Genomic DNA, 20175 nt, shown 5'->3' with positions numbered 1-20175 from the left:
ATGGTGCAAATCAGCACAAGTGGGTACGATCTAGTGGCCATTACAGAAACGTGGCTGAAAGGTGACCAGGACTGGGAGATGAATATCCAGGGGTATCAGGCGTTTAGGAAGAATAGACAGGAAGGAAAAGGTGGTGGGGTCGCGCTATTAATAAGAGATAATATCAGGGTAGTACTGAGGGATGACATAGGCTCTGAGGAACAAAACGTGGAATCATTATGGGTAGAGATGAGGAATAGCAGAGGGAGAAAGACACTAGTAGGTGTGGTATATAGGCCCCCAAATAATAATGTTGAGGTAGGGAGGGCTGTAAACAAGCAGATAAGGGATGCGTGTAAAAACGGAACGGCAATAATCATGGGAGACTTCAACATGCACATTGACTGGCAGACTCAAGTCGGTAAGGGTGGAATGGAGGAAGAGTTCTTAGAATGCTGTCGGGATAGTTTCCTTGAACAGCATGTTACGGAACCGACGAGGGAACGAGCTATTTTGGATCTGGTATTGTGTAACGAGGTAGGTAGAATTAAGGATCTTATTGTGAAGGACCCTCTTGGGTCTAGTGACCACAATATGGTCGAATTTCTGATTCAGATGGAAGAGGAGAAAGTTTGGTCTCAAACCAGTGTCCTCTGTTTGAACAGAGGGAAATATGATAGGATGAGGGATGAATTGGCTAAGGTAGACTGGGAGAGCAGGCTGGCAGGTAGGATAGCTGAGGAACAGTGGAGGATTTTTAAGGAGATCCTTTTCAGTTCTCAGCAAAAGTATATTCCAGCAAAAAACAAGGATTGTAAGAAAAGGGAGAACCAGCCGTGGATAACGAAGGAAATAAAGGAGAGTATTAAAATAAAAACAGCTGCGTACAGAGTGGCCAAAAATAGTGGAGAAACAAGTGATTGGGAAAAATTTAAGAAACAACAAAGAGAGACTAAGAAAGCGATAAAGAAAGGAAGGATAGACTATGAAGCTAGGCTAGCAATTAATATAAAAAATGATAGTAAAAGTTTTTATAAATATATAAAAAGGAATAGAGTGGCTCGAGTGAATGTTGGACCCTTGGAGGACGAGAGGGGGGAGTTAATAGTGGGAAATGAGGATATGGCTGAGTCTTTAAATACGTTTTTTGTGTCGGTCTTCACGGTGGAGGACACAAATAGTTTGCCAAATATTAACGATAGAGGGTTGGCAGCAGGAGAAATACTTAATACGATTAATGTTACCAGAGAGGCAGTGCTGGGTAGACTAATGGGACTGAAGGTGGACAAGTCCCCGGGTCCGGATGGAATGCATCCCAGGGTATTGAAAGAAATGTCAGAGGTAATAGTGGATGCGTTAGTGATTATTTATCAAAACTCGTTGCATTCTGGGGTAGTGCCGGTTGATTGGAAAACGGCTAATGTTACGCCGCTGTTTAAAAAAGGAAGGAGACAAAAGGCGGGTAACTATAGGCCGGTCAGCTTAACGTCTGTAGTAGGGAAAATGCTGGAATCCATTATTAAAGAGGAGATAGCAGGGCATCTGGATAGAAATGGGTCGATCAATCAGACGCAGCATGGATTCATGAGGGGAAAGTCCTGCTTGACGAACATGTTGGATTTTTATGAAGATGTGACGAGGGCGGTTGATGGAGGAGAACCGGTGGATGCGGTGTTTTTGGATTTCCAAAAGGCGTTTGATAAGGTGCCCCATAAAAGGCTGCTGAAGAAGATTAGGGCACACGGAGTTGGGGGTAGTGTGTTAAAGTGGATTGGGGACTGGCTATCCGACAGGAAGCAAAGAGTCGGAATAAATGGGTGTTTTTCCGGTTGGAGGAAGGTAACTAGTGGCGTGCCGCAGGGATCGGTACTCGGGCCGCAACTGTTTACCATTTATATAGATGCTCTGGAGGAGGGGACGGAGTGTAGGGTAACGAAGTTTGCAGACGACACAAAGATAAGTGGAAAAGTGAATCGTGTGGAGGACGGAGAAGATCTGCAGAGAGATTTGGACAGGCTGAGTGAGTGGGCGAGGATATGGCAAATGGAGTATAACGTTGATAAATGCAAGGTTATACACTTTGGAGGAAATAATAACAAATGGGATTACTATCTCAATGGAAACAAATTAAAACATGCTACCGTGCAAAGGGACCTGGGGGTCCTTGTGCATGAGACGCAAAAGCCCAGTCTGCAGGTACAACAGGTGATCAAGAAGGCAAATGGGATGTTGGCCTATATTGCGAGGGGGATAGAATATAAAAGCAGGGATGTCTTGATGCACCTGTACAGGGCATTGGTGAGGCCGCAGCTGGAATACTGTGTGCAGTATTGGTCCCCTTATATGAGGAAGGATATATTGGCATTGGAGGGAGTGCAGAGAAGGTTCACCAGGTTGATACCGGAGATGAGGGGTTTGGATTATGAGGAGAGGCTGAGGAGATTGGGTTTGTACTCGTTGGAGTTTAGAAGGATGAGGGGGGATCTTATGGAGACTTATAAGATAATGCGGGGGCTGGATAGGGTGGAGGCGGAGAGATTCTTTCCACTTAGTAAGGAAGTTAAAACTAGAGGACACAGCCTCAAAATAAAGGGGGGTCGGTTTAAGACAGAGTTGAGGAGGAACTTCTTCTCCCAGAGGGTGGTGAATCTCTGGAATTCTCTGCCCACTGAGGTGGTGGAGGCTACCTCGCTGAATATGTTTAAAGCGCGGATGGATGGATTCCTGAGCGGTAAGGGAATTAAGGGTTATGGGGATCAGGCGGGTAAGTGGTACTGATCCACGTCAGATCAGCCATGATCTTATTGAATGGCGGGGCAGGCTCGAGGGGCTAGATGGCCTACTCCTGCTCCTATTTCTTATGTTCTTATAAACAGTCAGTCTTAAAAGTTGGTTCATTTACGCTTGCCAGAAGTGACATAAATTCATACAGAGGGACCTATTCTCTGCAAACAAAAGGAATATGTTCAAGTCTTGCACTTTTTTAAACTACCCTTTGTTTGGGAAGCCAATAGTTCCCCTTGTTTTCTCCATGGCAATACCTCAGCCAATCAGAATTGATTTACCAACCAATCAGCACCCTTTTCTCCTATACTATAAATTGCGATCATTTGAAATTTGGCATTCTTGCATTTGTCTTGATAAGTGCAAGATGAAAAACTTCAGCAACATATCTCTATTTTCACCAATATTCAATATTTTATTGATTCATAAGGGCATACGATTTTTATTTATTAATTAGATATTCAATAACTTTGTCTTTTTGTTCAGTATCTTGGAACCACTACAGATTATATGGAGTTTGAACCTAACAAAAAGACAACAAAGTTTCATCATTGCAAACTCCAGAGAAGGCAAGAGGTCACAAAAAAGCAAAAACAAAGAAAAATTGAATGGATGACAAAGATGTGAGTTTGAACAAATGTATATGCAATCATGAGGAGCAATAGGTAGTCCTGGAGTGCCTAACTTTTGCTGGAGACAAAGAAAAACATTCAAAGTTGGACATTGAGCCTGCTACTTAACTAAAATTTCAGAAACATTTAGCAAATTGTCAAGGATTGAGGAAAGGCAGTTATTACTTGCACCACTTTATTTTTCATTCCTCAGTTTTCTGCTCTCGCACCTCTGCAGAAAATGATTGATTCTTTGCAAGGACAATAGTGTGCTATAGTTCATTATGTAAGCCAGCAGTAACTACTTTTAATAACTTGTCCATTACTGAATGTGTTCCTTGATTTTCCATAATCATTGCAAAGATATTTGCATTTCTATTTGGAGATTTTGCACAAATGTTTTGGAAAGTAGCACCAGTTGTATAATGTCAGATCCAACAGCCATAATATGTTTGATGTAGTTTTGTTCTGATAATGTGCGATCAATCAATCGCTAACTTTTTATTTGTATAATGGAAACGAATTCTTACAGTATTTAATTTGCATAAAATTTTAGTTTTAGCAGTGCAATATTTTTATAGTTGACTCTTGCCCTACAACCATTATTCATTATCTGAGTCTTGGTAATGACTGCAATTTGACACTTGAGGGATATCCCATCGAAGTCCATTTATGCCCTCATTTGGCATAAGCCGGGAATCAGTGCATTTACCCAGTGGATCATCACAAGACAGAGCAGGGTTCAATGCCTTTACTCAGTGAACCTGCAGAGGGAGCCACAATTAAAGAAAGAACAATTTATGTTCAATTTGCGAGTCTTGGTTTGTGAAGTAATTTATTGTTTGATGAGATAATGTTGATTAAGTGAAGTTTTGCACTTGTGGGCTGCCAGTCAGTTCATTAGATATTGTTACATTTTATTCTGGCATTAAAATACTTAAGTGTTCCCAAGTGTAGCAATTTTTGATCCATCTGATTCATAGCACATGGTGTAAGGGGAAGGTTTGATTATGATTAGGATATTTCTCCTAATCTCTGCTGTATTCATGGAACATGAATTAATTCTGCATCCATTCATAATAATGCAAGACCAGAAGAAATAGGAGCAGGTGTCGGCCAATCAGTTCATTGAACCTGTTCTGCCATTCAATACAATCATAGCTGATCTTCTATCTCAAATTCACCTTCTCGCACTATCCCAATGCCCTTAAATTCCTTTAGTATCCAAAATATTATTGAATACACTCAGTATTTGAGCATTCACTACTTTCTAGGGTGGCGAATTCCAAATATCCACAACCCTTTGAGTGCAGAAATTTCTCTTCATCTCAGTCCTAAACGGCTGCCTTCTTATTCTGAGTCTTTGACACCAAGTTTTAGCCTCCTCATCTAGGGCAAACATCCTCCCAGTATCTACCCTATCAAGCCCCTTAAGAACTTTATATATTTCAATGAGATCACCTCCCATTCTTCTAAATTCTAGGGAATATAGACCTAGATTACTCATGCATTTTGGTAGATTGAACCAGGGCAGGACTTACTCAGTTAATGGTAGGGCGTTGGGGAGAGTTACAGAACAAAGAGATCTAGGGGTACATGTTCATAGCTCCTTGAAAGTGGAGTCACAGGTGGACAGAGTGGTGAAGAAGGCATTCAGCATGCTTGGTTTCATCGGTCAGAACATTGAATACAGGAGTTGGGACGTCTTGTTGAAGTTGTACAAGACATTGGCAAGGTCACACTTGAAATACTGTGCGCAATTCTGGTCACCCTATTATAGACAGGATATTATTAAACTAGAAAGAGTGCAGAAAAGATTTACTAGGATGCTACCGGGACTTGATGGATTGAGTTATAAGGAGAGGCTGAATAGACTGGGACTTTTTCTCTGGAGCGTAGGAGGCTGAGGGGTGACCTTATATAGGTCTATAAAATAATGAGAGGCATAGATCAGCTAGATAGTTAATATCTTTTCCCAAAAGTAGGGGAGTCTAAAACTAGAGGGCATAGGTTTAAGTGAGAAGGGAGAGATACAAAAGTGTCCAGAGGGGCAATTTTTTCACACAGAGGGTGGTGAGTGTCTGGAACAAGCTGCCAGAGGTAGTCGTAGAGGCGGGTACAATTTTGTCTTTTAAAAAGCATTTAGATAGTTACATGGGTACGATGGGTATAGAGGGATATGGGCCAAAAGCGGGAAATTGGGATTAGCTTCGGGGTTTTAAAAAAAAAGGGCGGCATGGACAAGTTGGGCGGGCCTGTTTCCATGCTGTAAACCTCTATGACTCTATGTGCTTCACATAGTGGGAAGACCGGGTAAGTTATTTTAATATATTTTAAATCTGTTTTTAGTGTAATTAGCGGGCCCAGGATTGAATTCTCCGGGCCCGCTAGCCTCTCCCACCCCGCCAGAATATTTCACTCTAGCGGAGTTTACAGTAGGTTCCCACTTTTGGGGAACTATCGGAATGACCCCGCTGGAGTGAAGGAGGGGCAATCGGGCCCCCCAGGGGTTGGGCGGTGGGGGGTGGTGCCAGCCTGTGCCCCTGGCACTGCCCAAGGGGCAAAGTACCCATGCCCAGGGAGCACCTTGGCACTGCCTATCAGGCATGGGGCAGTGCCAAGGGGCAGGGCATATGGGGAGTGGGGCCTAGGGGTGATCGGTGGGGGTGGGGGGTCCCGTTGCCACTCTGCCATTGGGATCAGTTGAGGAATGAGGGAGGCCAGTGAATGGGGCTGGGTGGTCTGTCGGGTAGGGGGTCTGCCGGGGGTGGGGTCAGCCAGCGGGAGGAGGGCGGTCTGCAGGGAGGGGGGAGCTGGGAGGAGCTGCCTCCCGGGGGGGTTCTGCACTGTGGGGGGGGAGGGGGGGGGTGAGGACCATCACTGGAGGGATGGAGGCTGGAGATCGGGGTGGGCTGGGAAGATTCTGCCTGCTGGGATTTCTGCATTGCCTGGGTGGGGGGGGGTCTGCTGTGGCGGGGGGGGGGGGGGGGGGGGGAGCTGGAGATTGGGGTGCTCCAGGACGGGGGGAGGGGGGAGGGGCTGGGCGCAGGAATGGTTGGGGGCCATGATCGGGCTGTGGGGGTTGGGGGGGGGGTGGTAGCTCTGCAGGGGTCCTGGGTTTGCCAGAAATGGAGCTGGCCAGCAAATGAGAGACTGACAGTTCAAGGCCATTGCGCAAGTGCAGAGGCCTGCTGATTTCAGCCTCCCGGGCATTAATAGGCACTGCCCCCTGAAATTAATGACATTCACACTGGTGGCCTCTAAACTGCACAGAGTTTGGGAGATTCTAGTGTGAATTCCCACTGAAAACTCTCGTTTTCCCACGAATTAGACACTTAGAGTTTTCACGCCCCAGTGTTGCTGGAAGCGAGGACAGAGAATTTCTGTTCACTGCAGTGGGACCAGACAATCTCGCTGGCGTGGATGGCCAGAGAGTTACAGCCTTAGAATCAGTTTGAGTGGAGCTATGAAATAGCAAAGGAAAGAAGATAATGGTGGGAGTAGTTTAAAAGCTTCCTAACAGTAGCTACACAGTAGGATTGAATATACATCAAGAAATTTAATCTTCACATCAATTAGACGAATCAAATTGGCAAAGATAGCCTGGAGGAAAAGTTCATAGAGTGTAGTTGGGACATTGTCTTTGAACAATACGCCCTGAAACATGTCAAAGAAGAGGCTATTTTGAACCTGGTAATATGCAATGAAACAGTATTAATTAAATACCTCATAGTAAAAAGTGATCATAGCATGATAGAACTTCACTTTCAGTTTGAGAGTGAGAAATGTGAATCCATGACTAGTCTCTTAAACTTAAATAAAGGCAATTATAAGGGCATGAAGAGAGAGTTGGTTAGAGTAGACTTGGTAAATGGGTCAAAAGAGAAGAGGTAGAGAAGCAGTGGCAGACGTTTAAAGAGATATTTAATAAATTTCAGCAAAAAATATATTGCATTGAGAAAGATAGACTACCAAAAGGATGCACCATCTGTGGTTAACTAAGCAAGTTAAGGGTGGTATTAAATTGATAGAAAAGGTATTCACTGCTAAGAAAATTAGTGATAAACCAGAAGATTGGGAACATTTTAGAAATCAGCAAAGAAGGATTAAAAGTATTAAAAATTGAGAAATTGGAGTTTGGGATAAAACTAGCAAGAAGTATAAAAATAGGCACTCAAAGCTTATACAAGTATATAAAAAGGAAAACAGTGGCTAAATTGAACATTGGTCTCGAAGAGGGTGAGACTGCAGAATTAATAATGGGAAATGAGGAAATGGCAGAGGCTCTGAACAAGTAGTTTGAATCTGTCTTCACAATAGAAGACACATAAAGCACCCCAAGAATATAGAAAATCAAGAGGCTAAAGGGAGAAAGAAACTTAATCACTGGAGAAAACATAATGGAACTGATGGTTGATAAATCCCTTGGAACGGATGGCCTGCATTCTATAGTCTTAAAAGAGGTGGCTGCAGAGATATTGGATGCATTGGTTGGAATCTTCCAAAATTCCTTAGATTCGGGAAAGGTCCCAGCAGATTTGAACTGCAAATGTAACACCTATGTTCTAGAAAGGCATGAGGCAGAAAGCAGGAAACTATAGACCAGTTAGTCTTTATTGTCTGTCGTTGGGAGAATATTAGAATTTGTGGGCTGGATTTCATGACCCTCTACTGGACATGGTTTTGGCAGGGTTGGTGCATATAAATTGCGAGGGGTGGAAAGCCCACCACCTCCCTGCCCACCTTCAAGCTGTTGTATTCCCCCCGCCCCCCTTTCCGGAAGTCCCGCCATACTGCCTGTTTTGGTCAGGTCACCCCTGTGGATCCCAATTCCATTGTTCCACTGGTTATTTGAGGCTAAAGAGGCCTGAGCAGCAAACATTCCTACTAGTGATGCCATCCAATTGACCTTTCTTCTTTTAAACAAGGCAGAAGGATCACTCCCCTCCACCCCCATTTAGGTCAGTAAGTTAATAAGAAAGGGTTCCAACCCATTGGAGATTCTGCAGTCACAATACAAAAAAGCAGCACGGCTCTATTTTCATGTTGATTTATTTAATGTCTTCCAGGTACCATGAGGGCATGTTGCAGGCCCGGACACTGGATCCAAATACAGCTGTCCTGGTGCAGAGAGCAACAGAAGGAGTAATCAACAGTGTGGAGCAGAGTGGCCCAAATGCAGTCCTTGACTGGGAGGTGGATGAATTACTTGAGTGGACCAATGCATTGAATTTTGAGAAGTAAATCAATCTTATTTTGTTTCAGATGCATAAATTATAGTTACAGTTCTTGGGACTAGTTAGATCGACAAAGCACATTTATAACATGCACATGATATTTAATTTTAAATTGGCATTAGAATGCAAAACAGTTCTATTATTGCACTCTCCTATGAATCATGTACTACACAGTGATGACATTATAATAACCTTGAATTCAGTGAAAGGACATACCAGATTGCTGCCGCTGCTGGCATTTGTTGTCCAGCACGAGTTGCTCTTGGGAAGTGGGTGTTGATCTGTGAATGTGACTCATATCTATTCACCTGTCTTGAACCATAATCCCTTGATGCTCTTACCTGATAAGAACATAAAATATAAAAGCAGAAGTAGGGATCTTGTGGCTGCTTTGCCATTCAATAAAATCAAGTTGCACCTTCTATCACAATTCCACTTTTCTTCCCGTCACTTTGTGTCCAAAAATCTTCATCTCAGTCTTGAATGCAATCAATGATTGAACATCCAGAATGCTCTGGGGTATAGAATTCCGAAGATTCACAACTCTTTTTGTGAAGAAATTCCTCCTTATCTAAAAATCTGTCAATCTAGTCTTTAAAGCTTCAATTAAGCATCCAGAACCTTTTTTGGGGGAGAAGTTCCATTACCTTTCATATGAAAAGTGCTTCCTGTTTTCTCTCCTGAATGACTCAGTTCTAATCGTAAGATTGTGACTGCTTTCACTTTATTCCCTACCAGAGCAAATAGCTTCCCCATATCTAAATTAGAACACCTCATGAGATCACTTTCTGAACTCAATTTTATGCAACCTGTCCTCACAATTTAACCCTTTAAACTCAGTATCATTTTGGTAAATTTGGTAAAATACTGTTCCTTGCTCCAATTCCAGTCTATCCTTCCTTAGGTATGGAGCCAAGTTTCAGTCTTCAGTCTTCGTAAGGCATTTTTTCTGTTTCAATTCCCTTGTTACCTGGACTGCATCTGGTTCTTTGGGAGTCTGTCTCTTTGCAGCTCCCTTGTCCTGTCTTGGCAGAGTTGAGAGATGTTTACTCCCTGGTGTCCTGTCTCCATTGGCAATATATTCAGCTAAAACGAAATTTTAAAAAAAAATCCCCACAGTGCAGAAGAAGGCCACCCAGCCCATCAAGTCTGCACCGAATCAGTATCTTACCCAGGCTCTCCCCTCCACTCTATCCCCGTAACCCTGCACATTTACCATGGCCAATCCCTGTTGGTCCAATGAGTGGTAATATGGACCAATCCATGTTTGGTTCTCAATCTGTTCTGAGTTAGCTGATCTCAGTCTGACAGAAGTAGAGATGCTACAATTGGTTTTAACACTCTGGGAGGAAGGGTGATGTGGAGAAATGGGGTTGCTGAAGGGCAGTCAATATTCCCCCTCCTTGGGTAGAATGTCCCCACCGGCAGGTTCAACAGAGGCCCAAAAATTGTTTCTATGCTGGTGTGAATTTCCTGCGGAATCTTCCACCAGTGTCCGCCATGATGGATCAGGAAACCTCCTGGTGGCCGGCATGAAACTGATTTGCCTCTCGCTAATGAAGGCCTGACCAGAATATTCACCCGGTCCCTGTTTGTTGCAATGCCAGCAGGAAGACACGTCAATCCAGAACACATCTGGACCAACGTGGTATGCAGAAGTCGGGACTTACCTGAAGAAGATCTGAGGTCGCCTCCAAAATTTGGGATGGAGGCCACCAATGATCCTGGACCCTGGAACACCACAGCGGTGGTTGGAGGGTAGCATCCATCAGGTGGATCTTCCAGTTTCAATATCATCAAGAAGGCCCATCTTCCAGCCTCAGGAGGTTCCTGGAGATCCATCTTCTTTTTCAGGAAGTCCATCTTCTTTCTGAAATGGTAGGTCAGTGATGTTGGATACCTTTTAAAAATGGCACGCAGATACAACAGTGGCACACACACAATCAAGCCTGCTTCACCATGGAATATGGCACTCAGCCCTGAATGCACAATTAATGAGGTCAGGGCTGAATGATATGGCATGGTTTTCCATCAGTCTCCCAGTGGGAAACACTCCCCATTCCCGCCTCAACCATGGGACTTAGTCCCAGATGGGAGAATTCGGCCCCTAGTATCTAACTAGTGACTGCGACTAGAAAATGTGCATGTGAATGTTAGGCGAGGTCAGGACCTGGAGCCGCTATGATCTTTGGTCAATTAACCTAGACTTAAGTGGAGCATTGGCCACTTGTAGGCTACTGGAGATATAGAAAACCTGGAATAGCGATTTTTTAATAGTTATTTTAATGAACAGCCATTCAACACATTCTCATTATTGCAGTATACTTTGTAACTTATTCCATTCCCCATATTCCTGAGAGTTAAAATAAAATGCCCCTCATTGCCAAAGTGCCATTTTTGGGGTTTGTTGAGTAATCAGGTATCCAACATTATCACAGGCCGGAACTCTACCACCTCACCCGCCTCGGAATTGGCATAGGCGAGGGTCTGACAATGGAAATCTCCGTTGACCTCAGGCGGGAATTTCTGGCCTTGCCCGAGTAAGGCTGTAAAATCCCGCCCAATGTCTCTATTGCGGTTATTTTTCTAACCCAAAAAGTTCCCTCAAGCGGGGAAAAGCAAGAAAACAGTTAATGTATCCCAAGAGTTTTAAAAACCAATGTTATGATCTTGAATACAATTTGGTGTCCTCTCTCCCACTTAATTTAGTTAAGTACAATTTTAACTTCCGACATGCCTGGAGGAGTAGAAAATTGGAAAATTCTTGTTGTCCTCGTCATGCACAACAGGATTTTATATGGTAAGTTGTCACAAATGGCTTGTAAATTAAATTATACATTGAGAAGATGACATTCCACTCAAGAGTTTCACTATAAAATTCACCCATCATCTCGTTATAGTTTCCATAGTTTCTTTTGAATGTGTTAAGTGCAGTGGAGCACCCTACACTCATTTGGTGAGTTATAGCTTCTTTGAGGCATAACTCCTTATTTAGTAGAAATTGGCATTGCTACTGTGGCAATACTTCAACAGTATGACAGCGGGAAGGCAGTGAAAAACTGGCAGGACCAATTTCATAGAGTCATAGAGGTTTACAGCACGGAAACAGGCCCTTCGGCCCAACTTGTCCATGCTGCCCTTTTTTAAACCCCTAAGCTAATCCCAATTGCTCGCATTTGGCCCATATCCCTCTATACTCATCTTACCCATGTAACTGTCTAAATGCTTTTTAAAAGACAAAATTTACCCGCCTCTATTACAATCTCTGGCAGCTTATTCCAGACACTCACCACCCTTTGTGTGAAAAAATTGCCCCTCTGGACACTTTTGTATCTCTCCCCTCTCACCTTAAACTTATGCCCTCTAGTTTTAGACTCCCCTACCTTTGGGAAAAGATATTGACTATCTAGCTGATCTGTGCCCCTCATTATTTTATAGACCTCTATGAGATCATCCCTCAGCCTTCTACGCTGCAGAGTAAAAAGTCCCAGTCTATCCAGCCTCTCCTTATAACTCAAACCATCAAGTCCCGGTAGCATCCTAGTAAATCTTTTCTGCACTCTTTCTGGTTTAATAATATCCTTTCTATAATAAGGTGACCAGAACTGTACACAGTATTCCAAGTGTGGCCTTACCAATGTCTTGTACAACTTCAACAAGATGTCCCAACTCCTGTATTTAACGTTCTGATCATTTAATTTGATAAAATTAGAGCCCCTTCCATGATTGCCTCTGACGAGGGAGAAAATGCTATACTCTTCTTAAGTTAAATGAATCTTAAAATTGGAGTGGATAAATTCTAAAAATGCAATGGGCTGGATTTTGCAGTCAGCAGTGAAGCAGTGACCATGAAGTAAATCCCATTGAGGTCTCGCTGCTGAGAATTTCACTTCCAGAACCTCCCTAGACTAATTGCAACGGTGAACTGGGAATTCGCAGCATGCAGCTCCAGTCATGTCACCAGGCTGTCCAAGCAGCCAATCACATAAAAGGATTTTCACAGACACCCCAAACAGAAAACATATCACATTGAAAGAAAATCACTTTTAAACATTTTTACATTGAACAAAAGACCGGAACATACACACAGAGATAAAGATAGAAACCATGTTATTTATAAAAATAACTTAAGGAATTAATGTTACCCCACCTTCATAGCCTCCACCCCCAATTCCCTTCACAGTCTCCAGCCCCCGCACCCACCGCACGTGGCCCCCACCATCCATCAGTGGAACCCGTGATTTGCGCCTGTGGCTAACAGGCCTGCTAAATTCCACCCTATGGGCTGGATGGAATCTTATGAGAATTTAGCAGGATGTTAGTTCTGGTGAGAAAACTTGTGTGGAACTCTCCAGCTCCACTAGCCAATCCTCTCTCTGGATCGTGTCACTTCAACAACTGCCAAAAAAAGTGGGTGTGGTTTGCACTGTCACTCTGGCGAGGTGGGGTCTCTTAGAGCCAGGAACCAGCTCCACTGAGAATGGGACACTCTTTTTAACTGGAAGAAAAATTAATCTCTCTTCCCCACACCCACCCCCACCCCAACCACGGAGGTGTCTTGTGGCCTTCCACCACCACCACCACCACCACCACCACCGCCCCACCCCCCCCCCACCCCTCCCCAATCATTGCTGACATCTGCCTCCTACTCCCGATCATCGCCGGCATGCTCATCGTTCATATGTCCAGTCCCACACCACCACAAATAAATGAGTCCCTGCATGTGAGGTCCTCCTGAGCGCCCACCCCTGGCACAGCTCCCTGGCATAGGCTGGCAGTCAACCCGTGCCGGGGGCATTGCTAGGGCACTACCTGGCCATGTCCTTCTCTCCCACGGGCTATAATGACTTTTGCACTCCAGAGGGACCCCCTCGATAGGTTCACTTCAATGTCATGCTTCCTGTCTCCCCCACCTTTTGAATAAAAGAGTTACATTTGCTATCTTCCAATCTAATGGGACCTTCCGCATCTACGGAGTTTTGAAAACAGGGTTGCCAAGTGATGAGGTGGGCGATTTAAAACGTAGAAATTAGAAGCAGGAGTAGGCCATTTGGCCCTCGAGCCTGCTCCATCATTCATTTTGATCCTCAAATTCAATATCCTGATCCCCCCTTCCCCCCTTATCCCTTGATCCCTTTAGCCCCAGAGCTATATCTAATTTCATCTTGAAATCAGACAATGTTTTGGCCTCAACTACATTCTGTGATAGTGAATTCCACATATTCACCACCCTCTGGGAAAAGAAATTTCTCCTCACCTCAGTTCTAAAAGGTTTACCCCTTATCCTCTAACTATGACCCCTAGTTCTGGATTGCCCCACTATTGGGAACATTCTTTCTGAATCTACCCTGTCCAACCCTGTTGGAATTTTATAAGTTTTTATGAGATCCCCTCTCACTCTTCTAAACTCCAGTGAATATAATCCTAACCGACTTGGTCTCTCCTCATTTGACAGACCTGCCATTGCAGGAATCGGCCTGGTAAACCTTCGCTGTACTCCCTCTATAGCAAGGACATCCTTCCTCAGATAAGGTCACCAAAACTGCACACACTACTTGGGCAATTTAAAACATAGAAACTAGAAGCAGGAGTAGGCCATTTGGCCCTATACGATTACAGCAAAACATCCCTATCCCTATATTCAAATCCTCTCGCTATGAAGGCCAATATACCATTTGCCTTCTTTACTGCTTGCTGTACCTGTGCACTTACTTTCAGCGACTGATGCACGAGGACACCAAGGTCTCGCAGAGTATCCATCTCTCTCAATACACACCTATTCAAGTAATAAATAATCTGTCTTCCGATTATTGCTACTAAAGTGGATAACCTCACATTTATCCACATTATACTGAATATATCATGCATTTACCCACACACTCAGCATGTCCAAATCACACTGAAGCATCTCTGCATCCAACTTTGTATCGTCTGCAAATTTGGAGATAATACATTTAGTTCCCTCTTCCAAATCATTAAGATATAATGTGAACAATTGGGGTCCTAGCACAGATGCCTGAGGAACCCCATTGCCAATCTGAAAAAAAAAATTATGCCAACTCTCTGCTTCCTTTCCTATCTGCTAAACAGCTTTCTATCCATCTCAAGACATTACCTGCAATCCCATGTGCTTTAACTTTACATTGTGATCTATGTAAGGCTCATGTAAGTTCCCTGGGACTTCTTCCTAGTTGTTTTCTCAAAATTCTGCTCTAACTTCCTCCTCTCTTAGATTGTAAAGTCTGAAAGTTGTAAAGAAGGAAAATGAGGAGCTAAGAAATTCCACCAATTTGAGACTTATGAAAGACTGAGTTAGAATATAAGATTGTCCAACGATTCTTGGTGTCAAGTTAATTGAACTATATGGTGTTGAAGACCTTGTTAAATTTTCCACTGGCATTTAGAAAAGGTACACTGTATTAGTATTTGTTAAACATAAAAATTATGCTACAGTAGAAAATGTTAGAGGGCCCAGGTGAAAGTAAGAGATAGAATCCTACAGTGCAGAAGGAAGCCATATGGCCCATCAAGTCTGCACCAACCACAATCCCACCCAGACCCTGTCCCCATAACCCCAAGCATTTACCCTAGTTAGTCTACTCAGGGACAATTTAGCAAGGCCAATCCACCTAACCCGCACATCTTTGGAGTGTGGGAGGAAACCGGAGCACTTGGAGGAAACCCACGCAGATACAGGGAGAACGTGCAAACTCCACACAGACAGGCACCCACGCCGGGAATCAAATCCAGGTCCCTGGTGCTGTGAGGCAGCAGTGCTAACCACTGTGCCACCGTGCTGCCCCAGATGACAAGCTATTCCTTGCATCCTGTTCAGGAGTGTAAGATACATGGTAGAAGAAGCTCCCTAGAATTGGAGCAATATTTTAAAACAGACATAGGTCTACCTTGTACAACATATAACACTAATAAAATATGAGAAAACCATGAAAAACAACAATTTCTGCTTTTTCAGGTATTTAAATGACTGGATGGAAATTGCATGTAGCAGTTCTTCTGCAAATTTTCAAGGTATGTCTATATTCATATCAAATTTCCCTGTATGCGGTGGCAATTGTACTCCAGATATTAATTTTACATAAATATATGAAACATCAAAATAGAACACCACTTGAAAATTGTAAATGAGATCATTTAAAGCAAAGTGTAAAGAGGCAATTCCATGCAACTGGGGAAGTTCGATGGCATTTCTTTTTTGGTATTTGATATTGAATTGAATGAAGCAAAATAGGATATATTTTATTTCCATTCATGACTGATAGAGTTGCAAGTAAACTCCAATTATTCTTAGAATTTTCTCCTTGTCTATTTCTATGCGCTTTAACTTTTTTAAAAGTCAAATTTTTAGAGAAAAATAGTTCTGGCAATTGGAACAATCTGTAAGGAGGTCTCTGGTTGGCTGTCAGGAGTAGGAATATTGACTGGGATCAACTATAATACCACAAATTCTACTCTGGCTGTGGATAGTTAAATCAGCACAGGCCAAAGATTGAACCTGTGATGTTCCTTGTCTGGAATGCTGAGTGATACACCATGTGATTCATTTACTCATTAAACTAATTGTTTACACTTGCATTATTGGTTGTTCTAATTAATTCTGGCCCTCTCAATATAATTTATGCTGTGTTACTCAAGGCTATGTATGTCAGACTGTATAAAGCTTAATGTGGTCCTCCAAAGATACTAATAAACGTGACATAGAGGGATAATTGTAGCCGAAACTTTGCTATATAGACATGGGACAAGATGTTGCTTAGAGCTATGCTTAATTCAACACTGCACTGCAATGAACTTAAGGCAGCAAGGTGTCAGAATCTCCTTCCTCTTTTTGCAAACCTTTTAAGTATCATTTGATTGTACATGGGACAGATGCTGAAACAGTTTAATTGGCAGATAATGGTGTCAACTTCATTGGAATCAATGAGCAAAACAACGAAATAAACAAATTGCAATTTAAGACAATATTAAGATATATAAACTCCCAGAAAGCTGCAAATGATATAGTCAGTTTCCTGAATTGACGTGTACGAGTCAGACATAAGTGAATTAGCTTTAAAGCAAAGATGTTGGAAAAAGCAGAATAGCCAATGAATGAGAAGCTATGGAAAAAATCTTACATCTATGTAATAACTACGAGGAATTGATGAATAACAAGGCAGATAAATGAACAGGAGGTTTATCTGGGAAAGACAACCATATACATAGGACAGTGATAAGGAAACTTGTAAGCTTAATGCCTCCCAGACTCCAACTGTCAAACAGTAGCCTTTTTGCAATTGGTTGGATGGATCAATAATCCATCCCCCCTCCCCCCCACAAGGCCATCACAATCTACAAAATCATTTTCACAATGAAATATGGTGCTTAAAAAAGTATATGTGGCAAAGAGTTTAAGGTATTCATTTTACAGTAGGCTACCCTCAATTTCATAAAATGTTTCTGGTTGTTGCTTTTTTGGAAATGTGATTTGCATAATAAGACCACAAGACAGGAGCAGAATAAGGCTCCGCCATTCAATCATGGCTGATATTTTTCTCATCCCCATTCTCCTGCCTTTTCTCCATAACTCCTGATCCCCTTATTAATCAAGAACCTATCTATCTCTGTCTTAAAGACACTCAATGACCTGGCCTCCACAGCCTTCTGCGGCAAAGAGTTCCACAGATTCACCACTGTCTGGCTGAAGAAATTCCTCCTCATCTCTGTTTTAAAGGATCGTTCCTTTAGCCTGAGGTTGTGCCCTCTGGTTCTAGTTTTTCCTACTAGTGGAAACATCCTCTCCACATCCACTCTATCCAGGCCTCGCAGTATCCTGTAAGTTTCAAGAAGATCTCCCCTCATCCTTATAAACACCAACAAGTACAGACCCAGAGTCCTCAATTGTTCCTCATATGACAAGCTCTTCATTCCAGGGATTATTCTTGTGAACTCCTCTGGTTCCTTTCCAAGGGCAGCACATCCTTCCTTAGATATGGGGCCCAAAACTGCTCACAATACTCCAAATGGGGTCTGACCAGAGCCTTATACAGCCTCAGAAGTACATCCCTGCTCTTGTATTCTAGTTCTCGACATGAATGCTAACATTGCATTTGCCTTCTTAACTGCTGACTGAACCTGCACGTTAACCTTAAGAGAGTCTTGAACAATGACTCACAAGTCCCTTTGTGTTTCTGATTTTCTAAACATTTTCCCATTTAGAAAATAGTCTATGCCTCCATTCCTCCTTCCAAAATGCAAAACCTCACACTTTTCCACATTGTATTCCATCTACCACTTCTTTGCCCACTCTCCTAACCTGTCCAAGTTCTTCTGCAGCCCGCCTGCTTCTTCAATACTACCTGTCCCTCTACATATCTTGGTATCATCTGAAAACTTAGCAACAGTGCCTTCAGTTCCTTCCTCCAAATCGTTAATGTATATTGTGAAAAGTTGTGGTCCCAGCACTGACCCCTGAGGCACACCACTAGTCACCGGCTGCCATCCTGAAAAATACCCCTTTATCCCCACTCTCTGCCTTCTGCCAGTCAGCCAATCCTCTATCCATGCCAGGATCTTACCCTTAACACCATGGGCACTTAACTTATTTAACAGTCTCCTATGTGGCACCTTGACAAAGGCCTTCTGGAAATCTAAATAAATCACGTCCACTGGTTCTTCTTTATCTAACTTCCTTGTTATCTCCTCAAAGAACTCTAACAGATTTGTCAGACATGACCTCCCCTTGACAAAGCCGGGCTGACTCAGTCCTATTTTATCATGCACTTCCAAGTACTCTGCGATCTCATCTTTAATAATGGATTCTAAAATCTTGTCAATGACCGAAGTCAGGCCAACCGGACTATAATTTCCCATCTGCTGCTTCCCTGTCATCTCAAAAATCAGGTGTTATATTAGCTACTTTCCAGTTCTCTGGTACCCTCCCTGCCTCCAGTGATTCCTGAAAGATCACCACCAATACCTCCACAATTTCCTCAGCTATCTCTTTTAGAACCCTGGGGTGTAGTCCATCCAGTCCAGGTGATTTATCCACCTTCAGACCTTTCAGTTTCCCTAGAACCTTCTCCTTAGTGATGGCCACTACACTCACCTGTGCCCCCTGACTCTCCTGGAGTTCTGGCATCCCACTGGTGTCTTCCACCATGAAGATTGATGCAAAGTAACTATTCAGTTCCTCTGTCATTTCTTTGTTTCCTATTATTACTTCTCCAGCCTCATTTTCCAGTGGTCCAATGGCTATTTTTGCCTCTCTTGTATCTTTTATATTACTAGCTAGCTTACACTCATATTTCATCTCATCCCCCCTTATTGCTTTTAGTTGTCCTCTGCTCACTTTCAAAAGCTTCCCAATCCTCTGGCTTCCCACTAATCCTTGCCACTTTGTATGCTTTTTCTTTTGCTTTTATGCTGTCCTTGACTTCCCTCTGATCTTCGGGTAAGCGTTCTCCAAGGTGGCCTTCACGACACACGACAGCGCAGAGTCGCTGAGCAGAAACTGATAGCCAAGTTCCGCACACATGAGGACGGCCTGAACTGGGATCTTGGGTTCATGTCACATTATCGGTAACCCCCACAGCTTGCCTCTTGGACTTGCAGAATCTCACTGGCTGTCCTGTCTGGAGACAATACACATTTCTTTAACCTGTGCCTAATGCTCCCTCCACTCACATTGTCTGTATCTTTAAGACTTGATTAGCTGTGAGGATTCGCATTCTAATCAGTATTCTGTAACTTGATTTTGTGTCTCTGTATGCCCTGTTTGAGAGCAGATATCCACTCCATCTGACGAAGGAGCAGGGCTCCGAAAGCTAATGGCATTTGCTACCAAATAAACCTGTTGGACTTTAACCTGGTGTTGTTAAAACTCTTACTTGACTTCCCTCGTCAGCCATTGTTGTCTATAACTCATTATTTACAACAACTAGTTAATCATTTCAAATATATTTAGTATAACGTGTATAACTCAAGAAAGTATTTTCCCCAAGTTTGTTCAGCAAATTTGCCAGGCCAAACTGAAATGTTAATTGTAACCCTCAGAAGCTGATGTGCTCAAATAAAGACATTTTGAGGCAAACATTCATGAATCAAGTCATACATTAAATTCTGTTTCTCAATCTATCCACAGGCACAAGATGCTATTCTGCAGAGAATGATCTTTACAAACGAGTTAGCCAATGTGTAATGAATACCTGTGCAGCTATGCAGGGTGCTGCTCAGTGTGCCATTTAAGCAAGAACAAGTAAATTCACCAATCACCAAAAACTTTTAAGCACAAATCTACCATCAGAAAAAGAAAATGGACAAAATTATTTTCTTGGCTGAAAATTAACATACAGTTGTGACACTAAAGAATGACCAGTCATCCTTTATTAAATGGTCCCATGAATCATTTGTCGTGTTGAATTGCTTAACACGCTATTTTTGACAGGTTCTGGCTGCAAAAGAAAAATCAGTGACACTGACATCCTTTTTTTCAACTGTGGTATCAGTAGCAGTATCTGTTGAAACAGTTCGTCACCTATAGCATTCTAGACATTCTTGTGGGGTAT

The 20175-nt window shown here is 42.9% G+C and overlaps 1 protein-coding gene across 1 annotated transcript in view; it reads left to right on the top strand.

The window, feature by feature from the left end:
- The window catches only part of c10h11orf65 (chromosome 10 C11orf65 homolog), a 55178-nt gene extending 35323 nt beyond the window's left edge, over window positions 1-19855 (top strand). Inside the window, exons 6-9 of the mRNA XM_078222831.1 lie at window positions 3250-3386; window positions 8444-8614; window positions 15585-15640; window positions 19752-19855. Coding sequence (XP_078078957.1) covers window positions 3250-3386; window positions 8444-8614; window positions 15585-15640; window positions 19752-19855 — 468 coding nt within the window. The remainder of the gene's footprint in view (window positions 1-3249; window positions 3387-8443; window positions 8615-15584; window positions 15641-19751) is intronic.
- Window positions 19856-20175: the final 320 nt, after the last annotated feature.

The sequence above is a fragment of the Mustelus asterias genome, chromosome 10, assembly GCF_964213995.1.
Source record: "Mustelus asterias chromosome 10, sMusAst1.hap1.1, whole genome shotgun sequence".
Classification (NCBI taxonomy): domain Eukaryota; kingdom Metazoa; phylum Chordata; class Chondrichthyes; order Carcharhiniformes; family Triakidae; genus Mustelus; species Mustelus asterias.
Note: the sequence above shows the minus strand (reverse complement) of the source record. Positions and strands in the feature narration are given on the sequence as shown.